Here is an 18,443-nt window from a genome sequence, read left to right as displayed (position 1 = left end):
AAACCTGTTCCTGGGTCTGCATTGCAGGTTCCAGTGTTTTTCCTGCTCTTTACCGAGTCTGTTCATTGGATTGTCAACTTGCATCATCTCTCTCCATTGAGCAGGGAGCCACCCAGCAATTGGTAATGCCAAAGTAGAAAATGGCAGGGTGTTAGTCCTGATTAGCAGAAACTGTATGGGCAAATTGACAAAAAAAGGTTTAGCATTTATAGTTTATTTTTTTATTTTAATTTCTTCCAGATGGAGTTCTATATTCTGCCACTTTGCTTAACTTCCTGGGAACAGAGCCGGTGATACAGCGCAGTGTGGGGCAGCATAATGTTCTAAAGACCGAATATCTGGCAACATGGCTTAATGGTGAGCATACCATTTTTCATCTTGATCATCCTGTATACTTTGACCCCTCCTCTGTCATATTCCGTGCCCTCTCTTTCTGCTTCTCATTCCATTTTGTTTTTCTAATTGATAATCAATGTCAGGCTCTAATCCTCTTCACTTTCTCTCACCAGGTCCAAACTTTGTGGCCTCCTCTCACATAGTGGAGAGTGACGGTAATGAGTTGGGAGATGATGACAAAATCTATTTCTTTTTTACTGAGCGGGCCCTGGAATATGACTGCTACAGTGAGCAGGTTGTCTCCAGGGTGGCCCGAGTCTGCAAGGTGAGTGCAATCTACAGGAGTCCTGCAATTATTTCTGGTCTTTGTTTCTGTTACTGAATATTGAGCTTACGTAAGGAAACGATTCAGCATGGCGCCTTTGTCTTACCTTGCCCCTGCAATCTGTACAAAAAGCCAATTAAATAGAACTCCTGTAATGCTGAAATTTCTGCCTGGCTTTCTCTGAATGCAGATTGGAAGGCGTGATGTCAGACCTCATGATCTGCATAATTGTTTCAGGTCAATGACTAAGAAATTGAAGCCAAGTGATCAGCATAATAGTTGGTCAGGCAACTAGCATATTCAGAAGTAGAAAAGGAGCAATGACAGGCTCCTTATTCTTGCAGTACAGTGGATTTGCTTATTTCATTTATCAGGGACCACCAATTTGGCAATATTTTCCAGGAGCACCGACACATGCTAGGGTATGGAAGCTATAGCAAAAAGAAAATGGAACGGTTATCCACAGCAATATGTCAGGATTCAGTGTTAGGAAAATGTACTATTGTCAACATTTTCAAGCTTTGCCCTGGTTTTATATACTAATCGTTGAAGGACATAATGGTGAACATTCGTTTTTAAATTATTATTGTAGGGCTTACCTTTGTTAAAGTACCTTCACATTTTACATTATTATTATTATTATTATTATTATTATTATTATAGGTTTTTATATAGCACTGATAATTTACACAGCACTTTACATACTGAGCATGCACACAAGACACACTGCCCTCCATGGAGCTTACAATCCACGATCCCTATCGCGCATGCATGCATGCTCATACTAGGGCCAGTTTAGATGGGAGCCACCTAACTTGCCAGCATGATTTTAGAGTGCTTACTTTTGCATATTGTTAACTATAGACAATCGTAGATCGGCTATTAAAGGAAGTTATGTTTGCAATTAATCTGCCTCCCTCCTTAACTATTGAGATAAGACACCAGCCACATAGGAACTGCATTGATTTAATTGAATCTGCCAACTCCAAGGCTTTCGTTGTGAAAAGGAGCAGTTAAAGTGGCGCTGCAACTGGGTGTGCAGGGGGCAGCTTTTTTTCCTAAATACATGCTCCATTACATATTTGACATTGAAATTTAAAAAACCGTGCACACATAAAATGTATTTTACTTGTTATAGCTACATTTGTTAATACTATATTGTTCCTTTTTAAAGTGACATTAAATTATACCCCTATTCTCCAAAAATAATTGATGCACCTCAACTACTTAAAAAAAAAAAAAAAAAAACCCATTCATACTTGGCTTCCATGCTGCGGCATCTGTGTCGAGATGCAGTTGTCCCATGCTGAGTCTCTAAGCCTGAACTGAATGATCTCCTGGCCATTGTGCTCAGTCTTTACTGAGCAGAGAGCGGTGATGGTCAACCACTGCTCTGATCCTCCGGTGCTCACTGGAGCACCAGGCAGGGGTGGGAGCATGAATGGCTGGCCATGTGCCGAAAGGCAGAGCCAACTGTCGGTCAATAGCCTTCTGTCAGTTAACTCTTGGTTGCAGGAGAATGAAAGTAAGTGTCCTGTCTCCTGTGACCTAAAAAGCTTGGGCCATACGAATTTTAATTTATCCTGTATTCTATTTTTCATAAAAATGATTTCCTACTGTGTTTTTCTGCCCCCACTGTGAGCTCCAGAACCTCTTCTTTCCTCCCTTCCATTCATTTGGAATGAGCAGTGCACACTACACATTCCAAAATCCATAGTCTCTAGTCCATCCTGGGAAGTGAGCAGGAGAGGGTGGCTATGTTCCCTCATACAGTGGGACCATGGAGCGCAAACCTTGCCACCTTCTAACAGGAAGTCGGATCACAGCAGCAAAAAGAATTTGGAGCAGGCTGAGAGAAATAGAAGGGACTTTTTCAGTGATGAATACATACATACATACATACATACATACATACATACATTACATACATTACATACATTACATACATACATACATTGTGTTTAGTGTTACCGTTGGAACTATATAGACAGAGGAACCCTTGAACTAGTCAATGAGTTGTTACTGACAGTACTCTCTGATTCAGTGTTTCATTTTCCCAGTGCAGCTTGGAGATTGACACTAGATCCTGGTTGATTGCTTTAGGAAATGACCCTATTCTATCCTTTTTCATCAGTGCTCTTCAAGCTAATGCATATTGCCCACCCTAAAATAACATTGTGTTCTCACAGTTCATCCGAGCAGAGCTTCCTATACATACACAATGATTTATAAGCCAACAAACCCTTCCTGTCTTTTGTATGTTCCCCTTTCCTTCATATTGGCTCTTGTATGACAGTATGATTGTATTACAGGGGGATTTAGGAGGGGCTCGCACTCTGCAGAGGAAGTGGACAAGTTTCCTGAAGGCCCGGCTAGTGTGTTCCATTCCGGAGTTACAACTTCATTTTAACCTGCTGAAAGCTGTGTACACGTTGCGCACCAATCACTGGAGATCCACACAGTTCTATGCGGTCTTCCAAGCACTATGGTGAGAAATTGGTGTTCTATGGTGTTTATAGAGGCCCTTACAGTTTAAATCTAGATAACCTGATTTTTACTCTAGTTATAGTGTCTGTTTAATTGCAATGTATTTGATGGGCCCTGTCCAACATTTCAGCAGTCATTAAAGCGGGGGTTCACCCAAAAAAATATTTTTTAACATTACATTTAGCCGAGTTGTCAGAATGACAATCGGCTTTTTTTTTTTTTTTTATTATCCCCGTACATACCGTATTTTCACCGCCGCTTCAGGGTATGTCTTCTGCGGGACTGGGCGTCCCTAATTTATTGACAGGCTTCCGACCGTCGCATCCTGCGCGTCACCGAAAGGCTGAACGTCGGTGCGCAGGCGCCGTATAGAGCTGACTCGCAGTCCGGCTTCTTTCGGCAACTCGTGACGCGCTGTATGCGAGGGTCGGAAGCCTGTCAATCAGTTAGGAACGCCCAGTCCCGCAGAAGACCTACCCGGAAGCGACGGTGAAAATACGGTATGTACGGGGATAAAAAAAAAAAAAAACAGCCGATTACATTCAGCTGAGTTGTCAATGACAATGTTAAATTTTTTTGGGGTGAACCCCCGCTTTAACATCTGTAGAGTCTTGCCATAATATAGACGACAAAGCATCTGTGCATACATGCTCTTTTATAGAAGTCAATGACAATCTTCCCCTTTTTGCAAAAATCCACATTTTTAAGTATTAAAGCGGAGTTCCACCCATTTAATAGTCGGCAGCTACAAAAAGTGTAGTAGCTGCTGACTTTTAATAATCGGACACTCACCTGTCCCATCGGTCCGGCTGTGGATTCAGACGCGTGCGCATTAGCGATCCGCGCTGCACACTGCGAATGGCCGGGCAATCTTCTGGGACCTGTAACGTGTACCAGAAGATTGGAGGGAGGGGGGAGAGATGATCTTCCTTGCGGCACGAGGGGAGGAAGTGGCAGCTGGGTGCCTGTAAAAACATGGTACCTGCCCCCCCCCCCCCTCCAAACAAATGACATGCCAGGGGGTCACCAACACTTAAAGCAGAAGTTTCATTTTTGGGTGGAATTTCCGCTTTAAGTCCAAAGAACAATTCCATGGTATTTTGGACTTTGTGCTTCAGACATTGATCATTCATATACAGAGGTGCCTTGTGTGTAGCAGCTACTGTTCCTTAGCAATCCAGCTACTCCTCCTTAGCAAACCCATTCATGACATAGGACAGTGATGGCCAACCTTGGCACCCCAGATGTTTTGAAACAACGTTTCCCATGATGCTCCTGCACTCTGCGGTGTAGTTCATCATGGGAAATGTAGTTCCAAAACATCTGGGGTGCCAAGGTTTGCCATTCCTGGCTTAGGACCCTTAAGACTTTGGGTTAGGTTGAGTTACAGCTAACCTCCAGGGAGTAATCAAAATGTGATACATTATCCAGAAACCATTTGATTTTTTTAGACCGGGTTCACATGTGTGAATTGGATGCGAGTGTGACCGGCTCTCAATGGAGTGGGTTTACACATGTCCAGGGCAGCTGCGGTTCACATTCCAAAAGGGTCCTGTGCGTGTTTGGGTTCAGGTGCATATTCAGTCAAAATTCGGACCGGATTCGCACCTGAACCGTTGACCAGGAATACACTGGACCCCATGCTGGGAACCGCAGCTGCACATACGTGAACCTGGCCTTACTGAAATTCAGGGCCAGTTGTATGTAACTTCTATTCTGTGAAACACTATTAAGGCATAATTTATATTATATTTTTGGCTATATACTGGGGCATTCACTAGCTATTTTGAATCCCTATAAAATTTGTGTCATCGAATGTTTTTGGCTAACGGCCTTTCTCATTTTAGGGGTGATGTATCTGTCTCAGCCGTCTGCCAATACTCCATACAAGACATCCAGAAGGTGTTTGATGGGTCATACAAGGAATACCATGAGCAGGCCAAGAAGTGGGGCCCTTATTCCGACTCTGTGCCCAGTCCCCGTCCTGGATCTGTAAGTCTAGTCTAATTACTGGTTAATATAATCAATCTAAGGCTCATAAGCTGCATTCATTGACCTCACATGAACTACATGGAGAGAGAGAGAGGCGGCACAAGCTGCTCATCCCTTGAGAAGCAGCCAGGAAACCTTTGCAGCGACACAATGAACTATTTGTGGTGACTTAACAGTTCAGCTTTCCATAAGAAACATATGAAAAGCCTATTCTTTTCCAGAAGTGTTTTTATTCCATTTTCCTTCTAATGGTGCTTTTCTCAGTATAAAATGTTTAGAGCAGACGACTTCAACCTTGTTATGAGCCCTGCACAGATTTAGGAAGGGTTTGATTATCCCACTAAATATAAAAACTGTACTAAAAGATGGTAAACGGCATCTGATTATATTACTATAGTATCTGCTTGGCTTTTTGTCTATATAAGTGTGCTGTGCATATTCACAAGCACAAAGGGAACTTGAATACATCCTCACATGGAGCCAAGCAGTACTTGCAGGTTTTAAGTCGCTCATTGTGGGTGTCAAATTTAGGTTAACAAATATCACTTAAAGGAGTAGTAAAGGTACAATTTTTTCTTTTTTTTTTTTTTTCTTTTCTTAAATCGCTTCCTTTACCTTTTAGTGAAGTCCTTCTTCACTTACTTCATCCTTCCATATTTGCTTTTAAATGTCCTTATTACTAATTACATTACTAATGTGACAGGTGCCTGGAATATAAAAACTTTTTTTTTCTTTTTTAAACTGTTAATCAGTGTTTAGTTTCATTTTAAAAAGGGGTTGTTAAGGTACAATTTTTTTTTTTTTCCTAACTAGCTTCCTTTACCTTAGTGCTCCTAAGTCCTCCTTCACTTACCTCATCCTTCAATTTTGCTTTTAAATGTCCTTCTTTCTTCTGGGAAATCCTCACTTCCTGTATTTCTGTCTAACTCCACACAGTAATGCGAGGCTTTCTCCCTGGTGTTGAGTGTCGTGCTCGCCCCCTCCCTTGGACTACAGGAGAGTCAGGATGCTCACTAACACACAGCCTCTTTTCTCTATCTGCAATGTAGAGCGCGTCCTGATCCCCGCTGAGCTGTCGGGGGGATAGGGCGGTCCCCGCACACAGTGCAGAGACCGCCCTGTCTCAGCTCCGCTCTGCCCTATGGGGAACCGGATGCAGACGTTCCATCTGTCCGTCTGCATCCGTTCCGCCGGACGGAAGAAAAAATTATATTCCAGGCACCAGCCAGGAATGTAACAGTCACATTGGCTCTGAACCAAACTGTCAAACCATCAAATGGCTGGTGTCATAACTGATCACATGTGCGGCTTCATGGAGGCTGAAGATCAAACAGAGGCTAAGATGGCAGCTTCCTTGGCTAAATTTTAGGAAGGTTTAGTTCCGCTTTAAAGCTAAACTTAAGGCACAAGAACTTTCTTTGAAATCTATTCCTTGATAGCCACAAAGTATAGAAATCCACTTTGTGTGCCCCAAATGCTTTTGCATTCCCTGTAAAACCAATGGGAACGCCATCACTCTGCACTACATTGCCCATGGTGAAAGCAGAGCTTGGGGGGGCAACACTACGGGATGTCTGCAGTAAACTACAGAGGGGCTGAATACAAGACCAATCGCCCTGCACAAGGAAAGGAGGCAGCAGTGACTGGTCGTGGTTTTTTGTTTTTTTTTTTTTCTAAAGAGAGCTCCTGCTCAGAGCACAAGATTCACAGATTTTACATAATTTTCATATTCTAGCACTCTGTTTTGAACAACAACATAACCTCCTTTTGTCCCAAATGACTAGCAAGAATGCTTTTCCTCCACATTGCACAGTCCATTAAATATTAGGCAGACATCATTGCTTCAAGCAGCACATTTCCGATTTTTTTGCTCTGTCTGCTTCAGCCTTGAATTTTAATTGTCACTTACTGTCAGCCCTGCATGTGCATTGCTAGAGATTTCGCATTAGAAACGGTACAGAACTGCGCTATAGGCCAAACATCCCAACGCTCAGGGGAAAAACACAAATTTGTATATTAAACCATTGTTTCTCCTATTGTTTGTAGCTTACTCCAGTTGTGACAAATTCTGAATCCAGTTCTTTCTTTTTCTAGTGTATCACAGACTTCCACAGGCGTCACGGAGTGAGCAGCTCACTCGAGCTTCCAGATAACACTCTCAACTTTGCCAAGACGCACCCCCTGATGGATGATGCTGTCCAGCCTGTTCATGGGCGCCCTCTGCTGGTCAGGAAAGGAGTAAATTTTACATCAATTGCAGTACAAAGGACTGAAGGGCTGGAAGGGGAGTTATATGATGTCTTATTCATTGGAACAGGTGAGCTTCTGTCAGGATGCTTTATTATGAGATTTTATTTATACATTATATAAATAGTGCCTTGAAAAAGTATTCATACCCCTTGGAATTTTTCACATCTTGTCATGTTACAACCAAAAACCTAAATGTATTTTTTATTGGGATTTTATGTGATAGACCAAGTGGCACATAATTGTGAAGTGGAAGGAAGATGATATATTCAGTTGTGTTAAGAAAAAAATTGAAAACCATTTATGAAAAGTGTGGCATTCAGCCCCAGAGTCAATACTTCATAGAACCACCTTTCTCTGCAAGTCTTTTTGGGGATGTCTCTACCAGCATTGCACATCTAGAGTGAAATGTGTGCCCATTCTTTGCAAAATAGCTCAAGCTCTGTCAGATTGGTTGGAGAGCATCTGTGAACAGCAATTTTCAAGTCTTGCCACAGATTCTCAGTTGGAATTAAGTCTGGACTTTGGGCCATTCTAACACATGAATATGCTTTTGATGTAAAACTTTCCATTGTAGATCTGGCTGTATGTTTAGCATCATTGCCTTGCTGGAAGGTGAACCTCTGCCCCAGTCGCAAGTGTTTTGCAGACTCTTAACAGGTTTTGTTCTAAGATTGCTCTGTATTTGGCTCCATCAATCTTCCCATCAGTTCTAACCAGCTTCCCTGTCCCTGCTGAAGAAAAGCATACCCACAACATGATGATGCCACCACCATGTTTCACAGTGGGGATGGTGTGTTCAGAGTGATGTGCAGTGTTCGTTTTCCACCACTAATAGCGTTTTGATCAGAGCACCTTCTTCCACATGTTTGCTGTGTCTGTATCCCTGACCTGTCTGGTTTGTTCCTTAGCCTGCTGTTTGGGCTTCACATAAAAGCTTTATACTGAGATTAAATTGTACACAGGTGGACTCTTGGGTGACTTCTGAAGGCAATTTCGTTCCACTAGACCAGGGTTTATCAACCAGGGGTCCATGAAACCCTAAGGTTCCTCTATGATAGGGGTTCCTTAAGCAATGAGTAATTTCTGACTCTCAAAAAAAAAAAAAAAATTCTTAGTGACATTATTGATGTATTTGGTAATCTGTAAGGGGGTAATTATTCCCAATGACCACACGGGCAAGAAGCATTCTTCCCACTGACCATCACACTAATATATCATGAGTGGTAGATATAGTAATTTTTAGTAGGGGGTTTAGTAGGATTTCTGTGTTGCAAAAGGCTGCATTCGATTTTAGTTGGGGGTATCAGAGTAAAGGGGACTGAATACAAATGCACGCCACAGTTTTCACATTCAATTTAAAAAAAAAAAAAAAAAAAAAATTGAAAACCCATTTATCTTTTTTTCCTTTCACTTTACAATTATGTGCCACTTGTGTTGGTCTATCACTTAAAATCCCAATAAAATGCACTTACATTTTTGGTAATAACATGACAAAATGTGGAACATTCCAAGGCATATGAATACTTTTTCATATATATATAATTGTGTGTGTGTGTGTGTGTGTGTGTGTGTGTGTGTTGTTTTTTTTTTTATCAATATCTCAATGGACATAAAAACAATTTCCAATATTTTTGACAACCTGAGTTTTATAGAGCATTTGTTTCGCTCATTACATGAAAATACGGTTAATAATATAACTTGGATTACAAAATCCCCAGTTTTACTCAAATTAGTTGATGCAAAAACTGCTACATCTAGTATTTTTTGAATGACCTCCATGATGTAAGGACAGCACAAAGTCTTCTAGGCATGGAATGAACAAGTTGACGACATATTGCAACATCTATCTTTTCCCATTTTTCGATAACTACTTATTTTAGAGCCTGGATGCTGGATGGAGAGTGATGCTCAACTTCTCTCTTCAGAATTCACCATAGATGTTCGATTTAGTTCAGATCAGGAGTCATACTTTCACCCTGTTCTTCTTCAGAAATGCAACAGTGGCCTTAGATGTGTGTTTTGGATCATTGTCGTGCTGGAAAACTGCACGGCGACCAAAAGCCATGGAGTGATGGTAGCATATTTTTCTTTCAATATAGAGCAGTACATCTTTGAATTCATGATACCATCAATGTAATGCAGCTCCCTGATCCCAGCAGCACTAAATCAGCCCCACAGAAGGCCACTGCCACCACCATGTTTCTCTGTAGGCACCATGTATTTTTCTTTGTGCTCCTCACCTTTTGCAACTCAATAGTTTTGAAGCCGTCGGTTCCAAAAACCTTTTATCTTGGTCTCATCACTCCAGAGTACAGAGTAGAGTCCCAGTAGTCTTCTTTTTCAGCAGGGGATCTGGCAAGTTCTAGGCGGCCTTTTTTTGTGCATGGGTTTTAGGAGAGGCTTTCTTTTGTGGAAGACACCCATGCATGCCATTCCTCTGCAGTGTAGGCCGTATTGTGTCATGGGAAACAATCACCCCAGTTTGACTTTCTACTACTTAAGCTAACTGCTGTGAACTTCAATGGTGATTTTCTTCAACCCTTCTCATTACAAGATGCTCCCATCAAGGTGTTAAGGTCTGTGAGATGGTTACAGTTCTAGCTTTGTATCACTTTTGCAACAGTATACTGACTAAGTAAAGCTTTGCTGATCTACTTGTAGCCTTTGAGAAAGAAAATTTTTTTCCACGGCCTTGTGACCTTTCTCTTACATGTGGTGCCATTGTTGATAGCGCTTTTTATAATCTGCTGGACATCTGTTTGATTAAAGCGCTGGTTCACCCTAAAAAACAAGTTTCTAGCATGCCATTCAGCATACTAGCGCGAGCTACAGTATGCCTTTTATTTATTTTTTTGGCGCCGTACTCACAGTTTAATCGCGTAGTAAAGTTTCAGACTCCCCGCAGGGAATGGGCGTTCCTATGCAGAGGGAACGTGATTGACGGCCGGCTATGGCGCGTCACGCTTCCCAAAAATAGCCAGAGTAGGACTCGGCTGTTCACGGCGCTATACGGCGCCTGCGCACAGACATCGGAGCTGATTGCGCAGGCGCCGTGAAGAGCAAAGTCCTATTTCGGCTATTTTTGGGAAGCATGACGCGCCATAGCCGGCCGTCAATCACGTTCCCTCTGCATAGGAACGCCCATTCCCCGCAGGGAGTCTGATACTTTACTACGCGATTAAACTGTGAGTACGGCACCAAAAAATATAAAGGCATACTGTAGCTCGTGCTAGTATGCTGAATGGCATGCTAGAAAAAGGGTGAACCCCTGCTTTAATTAGACTCACCTGTAGTTGGAATCCTGGTTAATTAGGTGTTATCTAAAATTTTAGCTTTGCTCCTAAGCTTTTCATTGGGGTGTATTCATTTTTGCAACATGGTCTTGAATGAATGTTGGGAAAGAAATCCTGTGTACAAATTAACAAATCTTGGTTGCAATCAATGGCATTTGTGGGAGTATTTGTGTAGTGTAGAAAATGTTGATTCTGAAAGGAAAGTAAATGTTTTCTGACAAATCTGTTGGGGTGTGTGTGTGTGTGTGTGTGTGTGTGTGTGTGTGTGTGTGTGTGTGTGTGTGTGTAACAAAAAAAATATATAAAAATTTTGTTTAACAATTTTTTTTATTCTCATTTTTGTTGTTTCTTAAACAGGAAATGGCTGGCTGAATAAAGCTGTAAGCCTGGGTTCCTCCGTACATTTAATTGAAGAAGTTCAGGTGTTTGATAAGCCTCATCCTGTGCACAGCCTAGTCATCTCAAGCCGATCGGTAAGGCCCTGTCGGATGTAATTGCCTTCACATTCTCTGCCATCTCCAACCAGTATCTCCTTGCAGCCCACAAAACTGGATCAGTTTGTCAGATGCTAACTAATAAGCACTGCCTTTTTTCTTTTAGGACTTTCTCTAAAGCGGTAGTAAAAACTTCACCAGTGCATGCACACTTACTTGCATACAAGTGACCAAGCAGAGTTTACTACCACTTTAATCTACATATGTAGTGGTATTTTATTTTGGCTAGAGCACAACATTGTCTCAAAAATTACATTTTCAGGATATATAAACTTCTTTTTTTTTTTTTTTTTTTTTTTTATCCTGAAAATTAATCTAGATCTATAAAGCAAACGGATAGACAGTATTTAGCTGTTTGTCTGAACACAAGAAAAACCGCTAAACACAAAGTTGAATTTAATATAAAGTTGCTGTTTTACCTGCCACAAAATTTGTATTTTTATCTATGAGCTCTTCACAGTTCTGCCCTGTCTGGCAGATGAGGACCTGACTTTCCTTTGCTTCAGTTCATATTCGTGCCACTACACGTACAGATCTCCGCCTCACCCCCAGCCTGTGACTGGACAGTGGAAGGAGAAGCAGCAGACTCCACTCTTAGCCTGATCTAGCCTCCTCCTATTGGAATGCTGCTTGCACATTGGCACAACTGATTGGCTCCTCGTGCTGCTTCTTCCTTCCTCAGTCTATGCTCTCAGTCAAAGGATTGCAAGAGGCTGATGCCAAGTTGAATGGTTTCCTTATATCTGGAGTTAGATTTGTGAACTATGCAACTGTCTATGTAATATTAAAAGTCTGTGTCCTGTCTCCATGTTGCTGACTTACCCTTTCTCTTGCAGTCTTTTCTTTTTGCTGGTTCACCATCTGGACTGGTGCAAGTGCCTGTGGCGGACTGCAGTAAATACAGATCCTGTGCAGACTGTGTTCTTGCCCGGGACCCTTATTGTGCTTGGAATGTCAACATCAGTCGCTGCGTACCATCTGATGAGCAGTATGGGTGAGTGCTGGCAATATTCTGGGAATAGTAAAGCATTTTTTGTTTGTGTTTTGGGAGGAGAGTGAAAAGCTATGCTTGTAACGTACTTAAAGATTTGAGATCCTGACAGTTTGTGTTCCTTGTAGGGATATGTTACTACAGGATCTCCAAGGGTCAGATACATCAATGTGCGAAGTTCAGTACAATAAAGCTGGTAAGTTGTTTTGTGTTTTGTTTTTTTTACAGTTGATTGGAAAGGGCCTGAGGTAGAATAACCATGAATATCAACTGAAAAGGATTGATTTATTTATTTATAATTTTTTTTAACACAATTAAAGAGGGACCCATTCAACTTTTTTTTTATAATACTATGTTAAAGGAGAAGTTCACCTGTTTTAGTAAAAATAATAAATGCACATAAAATTAGCATTTTTCTGTAGGACCCTGGAAAGCATTGCACCTGTGATCAGGGGTACAATGTTGGGCTTCTACAGACAAGCCCCCTGTGGCTTTCAACCTGTACCTTTTGTACAGACCGGCAGATTGAAAGCTGCAGGGCTTGTGAATGAACTACAAGCCATCTACTGTGGTGGATGACGCTACTTGTAGCTCCTTCATTTACAGGAAACTGTGAATGAATGATGTGGGCAGAGACCTGTGTGTTTTTTTTTATTGTGACGGCGGGTGTGGGGAGAAAACCCCCTGCCTACTGTCACACTAAGGGGAGTCCCACCCATATTATGTGCCAAAAAGTGAACCTATCCTTTAAAAGGAAGGCTATAATCCTTACATTTCTTGCAGAGTATTGCTGCTTCATTCTCCCTCCTAGTAAAGGCCTAGGCAACTTGTCATGTGGTACATGCAGAAGGAAGAATAGCCAATCTTCTCTCGCCTCCCCTTTTAGGAGAGATCACATGACAAAATGCCTGACCTAATCCTGATGTAACGTTTTTCTCCAGGAAAGATGATTCCAGCTTTTCTGTTAGAGCCGGTTCACACGGGCGGCGCGACTTTGGGGGCGACTTGGCAAGGTGATCTCAAGACGACCCCAGAGGCGACTTGCAAAATAACTTCTGTATTGAAGTCAATGCAAGTCGCCCCCAAAGTCGTACAAGAACCTTTTTCTAAGTCAGAGCGACTTGAGTCGCTCCTATTAGAGCCGTTCCATTGAGCATAGCGCGACTTGTCAGGCGGCCGGGTCGCCCCTGTGTGAACCGGCTCTTACTCTTTTAGACATTTGAGGATAGGTCATGTGTTAACTTGAAACCTGATGTTTGTCTTGAAGCAGAAGTAAACAAATCGCTTTAACTGTTTCTTACAACCCTTGCATCCAAATCACGATGCGAGTGTTGATTGTCACAGTTGCTTGTACTCTCAAACAACTGGTGTCATAACTGATTACATGTGCAGCACAAAGGCAACTGCAGATCAAGCAGAGGCCAAGATGGCAGCTTCTGTGGCTCTAAAGATAGGAGGGGTTGGTTCTTCTTTAAGCATCAATTAGAATGTTGCATTATATATAATTTATATAGGGGGGAAAAAATGCAGCGCTAACAGTGAAAACAAAATGCTGTACAGGTGTAAAGGAGAATATAACATCATTGTGAATAATACAAAATCGTGATTTAAAACGAATAAAACATATGTTTACAAAGAATCTATAAAAAGAAAGTTTCCATGCTTCCTTGCCGCTTTGGATTTTTTTGACATTCCTGTTTACTGAGTGACATTGTGAGTACCCTCAATTGTCTCTTTTTTAAAATAACAACATTTTATACAGGTTTACACTGTGGATGCTCTATTTTATTGCATATCCATGATGGGGATTACTTTCTTGTACATCCACGGAGCTGCTATTTTTTTTTAATCCATATTTTTGATCAAATTGTTATATTCTCCTTTTACACCTGTATTTTGTTTTCACAATTAGCGCTGCATTTATTTTATACCATTTTGATTGCACAGGTTTTTTTTTTGTTTTTTTTTTCTGACTGGTTTTGCTAGCAGCTAGTGTTTGTCAGTATGTGTTGTGTTGGGGTTTTTTTTTTTTTTTTTTTTTTCTTCCTCCATTTATATATTGCTTTGATTTTCAGTTAAACCCTCATTAAGAAACCTGACTGTGGCCATTGGAACAAATGTAGTTCTCCCATGTGAGCTGACCTCCAACCTGGCTCAACCGGTGTGGACCTTCAATGGACGCGAGTTGATCCAAGAAGACAATGAATCTATGCTGTATGACATTACACTGCAAGCTCTGGTAATCCTTGGCGTAGCTGTCCACCACTCTGGTACATACTACTGCTTTTCAGTTGAACAAGAGTCCCGTTTTGCCTCTGAAATCTACCAACTCGGTGTTGTGGCTTCACCATCTCTCACTTTGGAATCTCGGGCACCAATGGATGGTCTGGGTTTGGTCTGGATGATGGTAATAGCGCTTGGAGCAGTGTGCTTGGTCTTGTTCCTGGCTGTTGTCTATCTGCGAAGGAAGTTACAAGATGAGATGGAGAAAGGGTCAAAGTCCCTTGAGAACACCCTTGTGTATCCTATCCAGTTGCCATCTCAACCCAAAATGACAAAGTGTCTGCCAAGCGCAGATTCAGATGAGAAACTTTGGGATCCATCCTCTTTTTATTATTCTGATGGCTCCCTTAAAATTGTCCCAGGTCACGCATTGTGCCAAAACAGCACTGGCTCTTCCTCACCTTCTGGCAATGGGATCCCAGGTCAACCGCTGCCATCACCACCTCTTCACTCTCCCAACCACATGCTGCTCTCGGGAGTGCGTGGCTCCAGCAGTAACGGTTATATACGTCTCACATTGGGTGGTGGAGTGGGAGAGGAACGTCCTCCACTTGGTGAGCTTAACGAGGAACTGAGGTGGAAACTGAAGCAAAGACAGACTCTGCCAGACTCCAACCCTGAGGAATCCTCAGTCTGACACACCCTCTTACCACCTGCACAGTTTGCACTGTTTTTTTTTTTCCTCTGAACTACCTCAGGGACTGGAGGATTGGGGGAGGAATGCAGCCAATTTTTTTTTTTTTTTTCATTTCTCTCCCCTAAAATGTCCTCCTGATGGACTGCAGTTTAACTTAAGTGAGGAAAAGACCTAAGCGGCTCCCTTGTTGTCCCCGTGTCCTTGTTCACCTTTGCTTGATTTCTGAGACTCGCAAAACTTCAGTATTTGTTAATCTTTCTTTAAAGGTTTGGCGCACTCACAAGTGATGTAAAAAGCATTGTGACCATTCTGCCTTCTTTCCTAAAATCTGCAGCAATAGCAGCAATAACAGATGGTAGACTCCGTGGCACGTTTACTCTGAGCTGCAGGGATCAATCAATAACCATTTAGTTGCCAGTCTTGCTCTGCCTCAGCTGTATATGGGCAATTAAATCATCACTACTGTGATCTCCAGCATTCGTGTCCTAAGTTTACAATGGTCTTAATAAGCATAACAAAACTTTTATAACTTGACCAGTTCCTTCTGTTTGCAGGTCTGTGTAAAAGCTGGAAATGGCAACCATTGGCAGCCAGTTACTGTGGAACAATATACTTGGCATGTCATGAATTTGGGCTTGTGTATCTTCTTTTTTTTTTTTTAGGCTGGGTGTATCTGTATCCCTCTTGTATTCCGGTCCACTTTCTGCAGGGCATATATCTTTCAATCGATATATTGATCTCAATTCTCCGCAGTGAGCGGTGTACTACTTCCTAGACTTTAAAGAGCTACTCACCAGGCTGAAAGCGCCTTTTAATGTCTCATGGAGAATCCTTTAGATTTTGAAAAGTTAAATATTTGTGTCCTGCGACCACTACTGGATCATGAAAGGAAATTCAAACTGATAGTAGTGGGGTAAATATGTTCTCTGGGGTCCATAATAGCAGTAATGACCTGGTAAGTGATTTGGCGCTCATCCATTCCACTCAAAACATAACTTTGTTGGAGTGGCTCTATAATGTGCCAGCTCGGGTCATTCAAGCAAGTGGTTAGCAGATGCATATGGAACATCTGTAAACAGAAGACTATAAAGTAATTGTTGGTGGCCCAAGCCTGTACTGGAGAGAAGAACTTGTGCTTGTGACAAATCTATAGAAAGTAAATTTAAGCCTATCCAAATGTAATAGTAGAAATCTGAGAAAGGATAATGGAAAATTGTCATTTTGTACTCTTCAAAACTCATATCTGCCACATCCAAAATGACTGCTTCAGCCACGTGATGTTGATGCAGCCAGTCTGGTTGCTGAGTGATCGTGTATATGAATTTGTTTTAGACGCATGAAAATGAATGTGAGGATGTAGTAATATTTATATATATATCTTTTTGTAATGTCTTATGCTGGGACAGTACCCCAGAAAACCACTTAAGCATCTTCCAATCCAATATCTCTTCCTGATCCTTTCACCAATTAAACCCCCACTTTGAGTACTGCAAGCCTGTTCCAGTTAACATTTCAAAGATTTTTTTTTAAACCCGGAATTTGTATGGGTCCCCACCATGCCAAATGCCAATTTGTTTTCTCTTATTTGTGTGTCTGCGAGTGGCCGAAGGCAGGGATGAGAGAGCTGTGTTTTTTGTATATACATATCCTGTCAACTGTTTTTAAGCACCAAACCTCCTTCGGGGTCTGCTCGCTAAAAATATCATTTTTTTTTTTTTTTTTCCATTCCCTTCTGTAAATAGGGTTGTCCGTTCTCACGCTCTCTCTTTCCTGGATTCTGTCTCACTTCTGTAGCTCACTGTGTAATTTATTTGTTTTAAAATATATTTATTTCTTGTAAATACTGTATTTTTATATTGAAAAATAAAAATAAAATTTAAACATGTTATGTCATTCATAATATCTATTCTTGATGCAGTAATCCATGTCTAGTCAATAACAAATCATTTTCAAAAGTTCTGACTGCATTAAACTTCTGAAATTTAAAACCGAATTGTTTGACAGCAAGCTTGTTTTGGTGGCCTAAATCACCTCCTTATTTTATTTTTTTTAATTGAGTTGCAATTGTTAAAGCCCATCGGTTTTTATTTGTGCCGTTGTGAAGATTGCCCTTCACTTTCTGTCCTGTATACATGGCAGAAAATCTCTTTTTATATTGAGGAAACTACCGCCTTATACAGTCCTCACTGAAACATTTCCCATCACTTTTAGCTCTTGTGCCAGTTGTCACCAGGACAAATGTGTGAATCTCTCTAATGGGGACACGGGAAGAGGCTCTAACCTCTCAACACTCTATCAAAAAAAAGGTTTGGCTTTGGATATACTTTAAAGCTGAACTAAAGACACAAAAACATGCATTTAGACATACTCCTTTATAACGTCAGAGGATGTAAATCCCCTTATCTTAATCGTACAATGCAGATATTAATAGACCCTTGATTATAGTCTGCTGCCTTCATGTGATTGGATGCGGACAAAGCTTTGCTGGACATGGTTCATGGGCATACCCCTGTTAACTGCTCTACTCATTGACTCCTCAGTTTGATGGTGTCCTTGGGTGATTTGACCGAATGGTATAATCTTTGGATTCTTCAGTCAGCCATTTGGTCAACTCCTCAGTCTTCTACTACAACAGAAGCCGTGCTTCTGGATGGGTGTAACCTTGGTAAAACATTTTGAGCCATACTCCAACCCCACAATGTAGGGATGTAACGTTGCTTCCAGGACTGGATCCTGCCTGCATGCTCCCCTTGGCATCACATGCAATGTGTGAAGTTGGTCATGGTGCTATAGAGGTCCAGGGCAGTTATCCATCCCTATTAAACCAAGATCTTTAAGACCACTCTTAGGGGTACACCCACTGTGACAAGCGAAGCCTGGACCCTAAACGGGGGACCAACCACATAGACCGGATCACCTGGTTACTGGACCAATATTATAGTACTAGATTACTTATCCTTCCTAGCATGCAGTTTTATATTGAATCTGTCAAACCAGGAGTATGTGTTTTTAAAAATGAATTGCTTATAGAGGAGTTAAGCTTTTCAAACTTGGTGTAAAATTCCTTCATTTGATGCTTATTCTGTCTCAGGTGGATGATTAGGTGTTGCATCACACAGGTCATACTATTGCCAGTGTAGCGGATGGTTGCTACAAGTTACCATATCACCCTGCTGCCAGACCTCCATATATCACTCTCGGAGGTGATGAACGGTCATTTTGCTTTGTTTTTGTTCTATTTGGGGGATATAACTTGGTTGGGGAAAGGGGGTATGGGATGCCCATAGAACAAATCGCTTTGCCATCATTAGAGAATTATTAAATGAATTGAGCCTCAAAGAACTGATTGACTCTA

General features: G+C 41.5%; 1 protein-coding gene across 2 annotated transcripts in view; it reads left to right on the top strand.

The window, feature by feature from the left end:
* Positions 1-16,969, top strand: part of SEMA4C (semaphorin 4C) — a 52,201-nt gene extending 35,232 nt beyond the window's left edge. For both annotated transcript variants that reach the window (XM_040345953.1, XM_040345954.1), the window contains exons 7-15: positions 241-357; positions 510-661; positions 2,974-3,149; positions 4,996-5,140; positions 7,235-7,457; positions 11,041-11,156; positions 12,014-12,171; positions 12,297-12,364; positions 14,244-16,969. In XM_040345953.1, the coding sequence (XP_040201887.1) occupies positions 241-357; positions 510-661; positions 2,974-3,149; positions 4,996-5,140; positions 7,235-7,457; positions 11,041-11,156; positions 12,014-12,171; positions 12,297-12,364; positions 14,244-15,088 (2,000 nt within the window). In that variant the 3' untranslated portion in view covers positions 15,089-16,969. The remainder of the gene's footprint in view (positions 1-240; positions 358-509; positions 662-2,973; positions 3,150-4,995; positions 5,141-7,234; positions 7,458-11,040; positions 11,157-12,013; positions 12,172-12,296; positions 12,365-14,243) is intronic.
* The last annotated feature ends 1,474 nt before the right edge of the window (positions 16,970-18,443 follow it).

This window comes from Rana temporaria, chromosome 3, assembly GCF_905171775.1.
Source record: "Rana temporaria chromosome 3, aRanTem1.1, whole genome shotgun sequence".
Lineage (NCBI taxonomy): Eukaryota > Metazoa > Chordata > Amphibia > Anura > Ranidae > Rana > Rana temporaria.
This window is presented reverse-complemented; position numbering and strand designations above follow the sequence as displayed.